Source organism: Salvelinus fontinalis, chromosome 14 (assembly GCF_029448725.1).
Source record: "Salvelinus fontinalis isolate EN_2023a chromosome 14, ASM2944872v1, whole genome shotgun sequence".
NCBI classification, from domain to species: Eukaryota; Metazoa; Chordata; class Actinopteri; order Salmoniformes; family Salmonidae; genus Salvelinus; species Salvelinus fontinalis.
In genome coordinates this window covers 29,196,865-29,206,976 of record NC_074678.1, presented here as the reverse complement: position 1 = coordinate 29,206,976, position 10,112 = coordinate 29,196,865, and the positions used below count along the sequence as shown (strand labels likewise).

At 42.5% G+C, this 10,112-nt stretch overlaps 2 protein-coding genes across 3 annotated transcripts in view; both read right to left on the bottom strand.

The window, feature by feature from the left end:
- The window catches only part of LOC129810577 (cytosolic carboxypeptidase 6-like), a 434,529-nt gene that overhangs the window by 120,067 nt on the left and 304,350 nt on the right, over window positions 1–10,112 (bottom strand). The window lies entirely within an intron of this gene.
- The window catches only part of LOC129810578 (BEN domain-containing protein 5-like), a 42,820-nt gene that overhangs the window by 11,534 nt on the left and 21,174 nt on the right, over window positions 1–10,112 (bottom strand). The window contains exons 2-5 of one of the 2 annotated variants that reach the window (XM_055861240.1): window positions 9,046–9,176; window positions 7,283–7,727; window positions 1,026–1,174; window positions 10–223 (exon numbers count right to left, since the gene is read on the bottom strand). In XM_055861240.1, coding sequence (XP_055717215.1) covers window positions 10–223; window positions 1,026–1,174; window positions 7,283–7,727; window positions 9,046–9,176 — 939 coding nt within the window. The remainder of the gene's footprint in view (window positions 1–9; window positions 224–1,025; window positions 1,175–7,282; window positions 7,728–9,045; window positions 9,177–10,112) is intronic. The other variant, XM_055861241.1, reaches the window with a different exon arrangement.

Below are 10,112 nucleotides of genomic sequence, written 5' to 3'. Positions count from 1 at the left end.
CAGTTCTACCTCTGACTATTTTCAGCTTGCTCGGGGAGAGGGGGGGCTTGGGAAGGGCATCTTTCTTCTTTTTGGTGGCCACGCCAGTGACACTCCTGTTCTTGAGGGTCTCAGTGCCCCAGATCATGACGGCCAGGTTCTTGGTGAACTTGGAGTCTCCCTGTGTCCGCTGGAGCTGGTGCCACTTCTCTTCCTGCACCCAGATGCCCCCACCCAGGTGCACCTGCAGCAACACAGCACAGATATGTAGTGAGGGTCACCTACACCCAGACCTGTGACCACACTCGACTATAACCAACAGCAGCAAAGCAACCCATCCCACAACTATTCAGCCCAAATTAGAAATCAAAGAGCCATGTTTCAGCAGCTACATTAATAAGTAAGAGGCAATAGTTTCCAGCGTGGATGACTTGCAATGAGTATTTATACTGGCATAGAACCACAGAGACAGGCCTGCCCTGAGTTAAAGGTGAGCGAATGCAGAGAGCGCCATGTGTGCCGTCCTGCCTTTATCACTGAGAAGTCTTTAGGCTGGCATCCAAAGGCTTTTCCCTTTGCAGCTAATGTGCTTTAGGCCCCTTGCCAGCAGACAAGCTTTTCACTGCTCTTAACTTAGAGGAGCCCTTTCTCTTTTTTATTTCTAGGGCTACCTGTCAGTCACTTCAATTCCTCTGGTAGAAATAATTAATAGCAGGCAATGTGTGAGAGTTCTAATTTGCTTTTGTTCTTCACGCTTGAACTGAGAGGCTCTTTGCTTGTAACACAAATTCCCCCCCTGTCATGTGAAGCAGGCAGAATTACTACGTGTATAGCCCTGCAACCACTATCAGGGCAATAAACAGTACTGATGTCTAAGCTATACAGACAATCATCTCAGCCTTATTTACCCTCAAGGATAGGTGAACGCTTGTGCAATGCAAGTTCCCAAGTTCATGTGTAAGGGAAAATAGAATGCTTCCACCTCATCAAAGCAACCACAGCGCGGAAGAACGAAAGGAGGTGAGACCAGGGTCGGTGACACTCACCTTACCATCATTACAAGTGTAGACTGTTCTTGGGGAGGGGGAGTGGCTGGAGCTGGTATTGGCCTCTTCTCTGCACACTTCCTGTGGCTCAATGACGGGCTCCACCACCTCCGCTTTGATTGTCTGAGTGCCATTGTCATGCATAGGCTCTGTATGAGGTGCAAAATCAAAAGTAATGTTGAGATGCATATCTCTAGTCACATTGTATAGTGTTGTTAGTCTCTCAGGTGACAACAAGCCTAGAACACTGACAGAGGCCTTGACTCATCCACAACAGCATGTGGTTAGGGAGTTGTAGTCTTAGCTTTGGACCGGCGCCTGCAGCAAGGCTTCACTGTGCCTCGAGACTGTGGGTCTATTTTAACCCAGTAAGCTGGCTTGGTGGTTGGCCACACTAAGCGCTAATGTAGCTGATAAGTTTTAATATTGGTCAGCGCAATACATTCCTGACCCGAAAGCACCCTTGCCAGTCTAATCTTTAGCCTGTCCATTACACTGCCTGGCTCCCATTTCACACTCCAGGGGAACCAATGTAAAACACATGGAACTGGCTTGAGGGCTGCACTTCTACACTACAGTAGTCTCAGGGTTCTAGACTAACTTTCTCCACTGGTGGTACCTACTTTTTCAGTTGATGGCAACCAGCACGATTTTGGTCTCACCAATGTTTCACAGCTGTGACCTGACCTGTGTCCGTTTATACAATCAATTTGACTTTGTTTTTACCACTCTGACTACATAATGGTAATCATTTATTTGAATGGTAAATCTCTATTGATAAACTGATTAAATAAAAATGTACCCTAGGCCTATTCACACTACAGGTGGATGCATATTCAATAGGAGTATTTGCATGCATTGAGTTATGGGGCTTCTTTTGGCTGATTTCATGGGGCTACAGATGAAAAACAATGTTTCCCTTCCATTTGGGAGTTATTTTATTGTACTGTAAAGGGAAAGGGGGATACCTAGTCAGTTGTCCAACAATGTATTCAACTGTAATGTGTCTTCCACATTTAACCCAACCCCTCTGAATCAGAGAGGTGCGGGGGGCTGTCTTGATCGACAATCATGTCTTTGGCGCACGGGGAACAGTGGGTTAACTGCCTTGCTCAGGGCCAGAATATTTTTACCTTGTCAGCTCGGTGATTCTATCCAGCAACCCTCCAGTTACTGGCACAACGCTCTAACCACTAGTGATCAACAACATTTGCATAGAAGAAGCAAACTATTATTTTATAAAAGTGTGCACTCTCTCTTTAAGAGCTAATGACATTCATTCTCACAATAAGCACATTTACATGCAAAGTAATCATTCCATATTAAATTGAATATGGCACTAGGCAGATAATGCAATAGTCATGTAAACACCTCTTACTCTGCTTATCTTAAAATCGGCTTAGTCAAAATCGAAGTAAGCATCTCCCGATTAAAACGGTTTGTTTTCTGAGTAATCTTTTGATTTATTAGGACATATTAACACCTTAAAATCAGCGTTCCAGTTGTGTTTTTGATCTGCGCATGTGGAAGGACCAGCCTTCCACAAGGACCAGCCTTCCACAAGGACCAGCCTTCCACAAGGACCAGCCTTCCACATGGACCAGCCTTCCACAAGGACCAGCCTTCCACATGGACCAGCCTTCCACATGGACCAGCCTTCCACATGGACCAGCCTTCCACATGGACCAGCCTTCCACAAGGACCAGCCTTCCACAAGGACCAGCCTTCCACAAGGACCAGCCTTCCACAAGGACCAGCCTTCCACAAGGACCAGCCTTCCACAAGGACCAGCCTTCCACAAGGACCAGCCTTCCACAAGGACCAGCCTTCCACAAGGACCAGCCTTCCACATGGGTCTTCCCTCTTTAGCGCAAGTAAAGTACAGTGGTTGCTCCACTAAATGTTTTGTGATTATGCTGCGGGACTTAGAGGTAATTTGTGGTTTAGTACGGTACCCTGCGTCACCACTTCATTGCTCCAGACCAGCACAAGGGGGAGTTAGAGCACTGATTATGCTTTTGGGTCCCAAGGAGCTACCGTGTCTCTAACTGACAATGAATGGGGGACATAAACCTAAATAGAAACTGAAAATTGTGCACGACTTCAGTATTACTTACAAAACTGTTGTTACACTAAGGTTTTTATTCTGAGAGAAATTTAGACTACAATTAGGGTGTGGAAAGTTAGGATTATTTTGCTCTTACTGTAGTACTCTAGCCTACTCCCGACCAGTCATGTTGTACAGCACCTAAGTGGTGCAGTGGTCTAAGACACTGCATTGCAGTGCAAGCTGTGTTGCTACAGATGATGGTTCAATACCTGTGCAGGCCTCAACTGGGAGACCCATGAGTTGACTCTAGGTTTTTGGTTTCTCTCCCTCTAAAAACAGAAATAAATAATTCTAAATAACTAGCTTTATTTACAAAATAGTAACAATGTCTCACCCCATGTTCAAGAATGGCCTTTTTCCTCATTCATTTTACCTTATTTGGAGAGAAAAAACCCTCCAGAATCCTATTTTTTGAAGTGATCATTATTAATTTAGCATTATATAAAAGCCCCTTGGATATTCTCACAGATACAGTTGAAGGTTTACCTACACTTAGGTTAGAGTCATTAAAACTAATTTACCAACCACTCCACTAATGTCTTGTTAACAAACTATAGTTTTGGCAAGTCGGTTAGAACATCTACTTTGTGCATGACAAGTAATTTTTCCAACAATTGTTTACAGACAGATTATTTCACGGTATCACAATTCCAGTGGGTCAGAAGTTTACATACACAAAATTGACTGTGCCTTTAAACAGCTTGGAAAATTCCAGAAAAATATGTCATGGCTTTAGAATCTTCTGATAGGCTAATTGACATAATTTGAGTCGATTGGAGGTGTACCTGTGGATGTATTTCAAAGCCTACCTTCAAACTCAGTGCCTCTTTGCTTGACATCATGGGAAAATCAAAAGAAATCAGCCAAGACCTCAGAAAAAAAATTGTAGACCTCCACAAGTCTGGTTCATCCTTGGGAGCATTTTCCAAACGCCTGAAGGTACCACGTTCATCTGTACAAACAATAGTACGCAAGTATAAACACCATGGGACCACGCAGCCGTCATACCGCTCAGGAAGGAGACACGTTCTGTCTCCTAGAGATTAACATACTTTGGTGCGAAAAGTGCAATCCCAGAACAACAGCAAAGGACCTTGTGAAGATGCTGGAGGAAACAGGTACAAAAGTATCTATATCTACAGTAAAACGAGTCCTATATCGACATAACCTGAAAGGCAGCTCAGCAAGGAAGAAACCACTCGGATGAAGATGGTACTTTTTGGAGGAATGTCCTCTGGTCTGATGAAACAAAAATAGAACTGTTTGGCCATAATGACCATCGTTATGTTTGGAGGAAAAAGGGGGATGCTTGCAAGCCGAAGAACACCCTCCCAACCGTGAAGCAGGGGGATGGCAGCATCATGTTGTGGGGGTGCTTTGCTGCAGGAGGGACACTGGTGCACTTCACAAAATAGATGGCATCATGAGGCAGGAAAATTATGTGGATATATTGAAGCAACATCTTAAGACATCAGTCAGGAAGTTAAAGCTTGGTCGCAAATGGGTCTTTCAAATGGACAATCACCCCAAGCATACTTCCTAAGTTGTGGCAAATGGCTTAAGGACGACAAAGTCAAGGTATTGGAGTGGCCATCACAAAGCCCTGACCTCAATCCTATAGAACATTTGTGGGCAGAACTGAACGGCCTACAAACCTGACTCAGTTACACCAGCTCTGTCAGGAGGAATGGGCCAAAATTCACCCAACTTATTGTGGGAAGCTTGTGGAAGGATACCCGAAACGTTTGACCCAAGTTAAACAATTTAAAGGCAATGCTACCAAATACTAATTGAGTGTATGTAAACTTCTGACCCACTTGGAATGTGAAGAAATAAATAAAACCTGAAATAAATAATTATCTCTACTATTATTCTGACATTTCACATTCTTAAAATAAAGTGGTGATCCTAACTGACCTAAGACAGGGAATTGTTACTCGGATTAAATGTCAGGAATTGTGAAAAACTGAGTTTAAATGTATTTGGCTAAGGTGTATGTAAACTTCCGACTTCAGCTGTATATATTTTTATACACCTTTTTCTCCCCAATTCCGTGATATCCAATTGGTAGTTAGTCTTGTTCCATCGCTGCAACTCCCGTACGGACTCGGGAGAGGCGAAGGTCGAGAGCCATGCGTTCTCCGTAACACGACCCTGCCAAACCGTACTGCTTCTTGACACACTGCCAAAATAGCGGAATAGCTGCTTGGGTCAGAAACGAGGCAGAGCATTAAGCTTTGATGAATAACTGGGCCTGCTGGGAGCATAGCAACAAACAGCGCATCTCAGTATCAGAAGTAAAAATACAGCCAGACTGGTGTGCTACTGTGCCTTTCCAAACCTTATAAAACTTTTGCCCCGTTAATTAAATGAAATTTTCCCTGCAGTTTACAGCCTAGAGTAGAATTGTGTACTCTCTTGAAAACAGTAATGCAATTATTCATTGCATTGTGGTGTTGTAGGATAACTGTAATGTCCCTAAAAGAGATCAATAGGGGAGCATTATGAGCTGCGTGTCTCATGTCTTCACTGTTCTTCCATCCGCAATGAGGCACCAGGCCTCTCCGCTGCCTATCAGCTATACCTCTATGTTCTTGTGGAATAAAAATAAATACAAAATTGGTGCAGCTTTGAATGATTTTGTTTTTGTGGTATGATCGCTAGTTAGCCTACTGCAGATCTGGACAAATGATCCACCTACCACTATTGTCACTATGAATGGTGGATAGAGAGAAGAATAGAGAGACTGGTAGATTATATCGACCTGTGGTCTAGTAAGCATGCGGAAAAGCGTAGAGCATAAGGGAAGTACCAAAACACCTTGATATAGGGGAGGCGTATGCTAGCAAATGAGGAAATTTAGCTTGGATGGAAGAAAATATATAGTCAAACCTGCAAAATGTAAACCAGGGGGAAAAAAAACCACACTACCCTCCACTAACTAAAGTTCTTTTTTTATTTTTATATAAACTTCCCAAAGCAAAACAATAAAGTTACACCCCCCCCTTAGCAAGGAATGTTAGCCTACAAAGCTGGAAGCTACTGGTATCTTCCTGCATTGTAAAGTGTTATAGCCTGTAATGCACAGTTTTGCGAACTGTAAATAACATTTGCAATATTTCTACATACCGTGTTGCATTATTCAAGTGTGTTAACTTCTGTGCAGCATGAGTGGGGAGCTAACATGATGCAGCCTCCCAGTGAGTGCAGTGGTTCCTCAGGACAGGCTACAGCTAGCAATGAGTAAGTGGAGCAGGCATGGGGCTGTCGTGCTATAAGGGGACATAGGCTGCGCTGACAGACTTGATCCTCTCTCAATCAGTAGACGACGTCAGACACACTTCACAGAAGTACCAAGAGTAACAAAAAGTTGATGTTCTATTATCGAAAATGTACCTAAGTTTTGGTAGGCCTATACCAAGCAACATTAAACTAACAGGACCAGCTATAAAAAAGTTTCACTGGCACGCTAGCGTCCAATTAAAAATTGGTGTCACACTGCCAAGTCAAAGGGTCGCAAATGCGAGTGTTCTGGTCGCAGTCTCGAACCCGGAGTCTCTTATGATACAAAAAGTAATCACAGTCAATTCCAGTTCAGTCCCAAAGCAATGTGTAACTCCATCAGGGACCACAATACTAAACTGATTAGTATTGTGGAAGAAGCATGCCCTTGACACTCAATATTTAAGGTTTTAGCAAACTCACTGATTACACCACTTCCTCTCTAGAAGTCCAAATTTATTTTTATTTTACCTTTATTTAACTAGGCAAGTCAGTTAAGAACAAATTCTTATTTTCAATGATCGCCTAGGAACAGTGGGTTAACTGCCTGGTTCAGGGGCAGAACGACAGATTTTAACCTTGTCAGCTCAGGGATTCGTTCTTGTAACCTCTCGGTTACTAGTCCAACCACAAACCCCTATGGCTACCTGCCACCTCAAATAGCTGTAGTATCAAGCAAATACTACGATTTACAACATAAACACACTAAAGACTTTAACGATAACAACCAAATACTTCATAACTTATCAACTCTGCAGCTAATTGCTAAAAAGCATATAATGACAGTACCCAAACCTACAGATAAAAAACATTGAGACAACTCAATGTGGGTGACACTAGTCTAGTAAAACAGTTTTTTCTTAACCTGAACAGATGTGCAAGGCAGGCTGCAGTGAGAGGTGACTGGAGAGTGTGTGTCTCTCACCGCTGCCGAGCCTCATGAGGAGCACGTCCTGCAGCCTCCTGTTGAAGTCACGCAGCTCCTTCACCTCTGTCAGCAGGCTGCCATACTCCTTCAGCTTCTTGGCCTGCTGGACCAGCTGCCTGCGGGTTCTCTCCAGCTCCTGCTGTAGCCTCCTCACCTCCTCCTCCTGCTGCCTGTAGCTGTGGACCAGCTCCTCATACAGAACCTGCGGTACCACTGCCTTCTCAGGCCCAGAGTCCCCCTCCAACTCAGCCAGCCTGTCCTCCTCCAGGTCATCCTCTCCCTCTATGCAGGAACTCACAGCGTTCCTCTCCAGGCGGGCCACCACCGCTGCCAGGCTCTTGGAGGAGTTGGCTGTGGGACGCCCTTGGTCCTGTGTCTGGGCCTGTAGAATCAAATAGGATTTAATGCAGGTTATCATTGTTTAAAACAAGGGTTATGAATGTGATAATAATGAAGTGGAGCCTGCATCATCATTTCATGATAAGAGTTATCTGCTATGTCATATTTTCAGTAAAAAATTTTAAATAAATTTGACTATATATTTATATACAGAACAAAAATATAAATGCAACAATTTTTATGATTTTACTGTGTTACAGTTCATATAAGGAAATCCGTCAAATGAAATAAATTCACTAGCCCCTATGGATTTCACATGACTGGGCAGGGGATCAGCCATGGGTGGGCCTCTGGGGAGCTAGGCCCAGCCAATCAGAATTAGTTTCCCCCCACAAAATAACTTTATTATAGACAGAACTATTCCTCAGTTTCATCAGCTGTCCGGGTGGCAGGTCTCTGGAAATCCTGCAGGTAAAGAAGCCGGATGTGGAGGTCCTGGGCTGGCGTGGTTACACGTGGTCTACGGTTGTGAGGCCGGTTGGGCATACTGCCAAATTCTCTAAAACGGCATTGGAGGCGGCTTATGGTAGAGAATTGGACATTCAATTATTTGGCAACAGTTCTGGTGGACATTCCTGCAGTCAGCATGGCAATTGCGCGCTCCCTCAACTTCTGGCATTATGTTGTGTGACAACTGCACATTTTACAGTGGCCTTTTATTGTCCCCAGCACAAGGTGGACCTGTGTAACCTGTGCACCTGTGTTTAATCAGCTTCTTGATATGCCACACATGTCAGGTGGATGGATTATCTTGGCAAAGGAGAAATACTCACTAACAGGGATAAACAAATTTGTGCACAAAAGCTTTGAGAAAAAATATTTTTGTGCGCAAGAAACATTTCTGGGATCTTTTACTTCAGCTCATAACTTTACATTTTGTGTTTATATATTTGTTCAGTATATATATTGGTTTAAAATGTAAATGTTGAGTAGATGTCCATATATCCATAGCGGTGGGGGGCTTGCTTGACAAAATTATATGATGTGCTATAATCACTGGGAAGAGTCATGAGGTTATTTGATGAGATACTCAGAGGACTTGCCTGTTAAAGGGCAGCAGTCCAGAGTGCTGAATGTGTTAATCAGGCATATGGTTAAACAAAAGCAGGGGGATTTTTGGGGAATGTCCAAACTCATATTAACAGTTTGTTAAATTATAAAAAGACAAATTACCATAAGTATTCTTATTAACAGTCAAATACTTACTTACGCACCATCAAATTCACTGAACACAAAAAACACAGAAATGCTAACAGTTTGAAAACCATGACTAGTTTTGACTACCTTGCTTTGTTGCCTACCTTTTTATGTCTCAATGGCAGTCGTTCCTCCCCAAAGTTGTTCTCAACTGAATTTCCCATATTCCTTGTCGACATCTTAGGAATTTTCATCTTCTTTTGCATTATATTGTGTTCAAACTCATCAATGTTATCTGCAAAATAGAGCTTAGTGTCAACTGAAATCAAATATATAAACCCTTCAGACAGAAATAAAGGTTACATATGAGAAAAAAAGATTCTCAAAATCAGAGTGAATTTGTTGTGTTATGGCAAATATTATGGAGGGTGATCAGTGCCAGTTCAAAAATAAAAAGCTTAGAATCTAAATTGAAGTGTGAAAATTATAAAATGTATTTTTAAATTTTCAAAACAGTGCGCATGATTCATGCCACAATTAAATTGCAAAGTTAAAATCTATCACCAATGCAACCCGTCAGGTATCATGCAAGGGTACTCATCATGAGAACAACTAACCAGGAAGAAGTGGCTCGGTGACTGTGCACGTGATGAGCAACTTAGCCTAGTGTATGGTTAACTTTGCCTGAGCCCAGAAAAAGTACAAATCTAAATTGCCTAGGCTTTGGATTAGCAGGCCAATATGTTATTCTGGTGTACAGGACACCAGGTTCGAACCTCGTCGGTTACACCAGTTAAAATCATTGCAACGAAAGCCTGACATGGCTAGGATGTACCAATTAGAGGTCGACCGATTATGATTTTTCAACGCCGATACCGATTATTGGAGGGCCAAAAAAAGCCAATACCGATTATTCGGCCGATTTCTTTATTTATTTGTAATCATGACAGTTACAACAATACTGAATGAACACTTATTTTAACTTAATATAATACATCAATAAAATTAATTTAGCCTCAAATAAATAATGAAACATGTTCAATTTGGTTTAAATAATGCAAAAACAAAGTGTTGGAGAAGAAAGTAAAAGTGCAATATCTGCTATGTAAGAAAGCTAAGGTTTCAGTTCCTTGCTCAGAACATGAGAACATATGAAAGCTGGTGGTTCCTTTTAACATGAGTCTTCAATATTCCCAGGTAAGAAGATTTAGGTTGTAGTTATTATAGGACT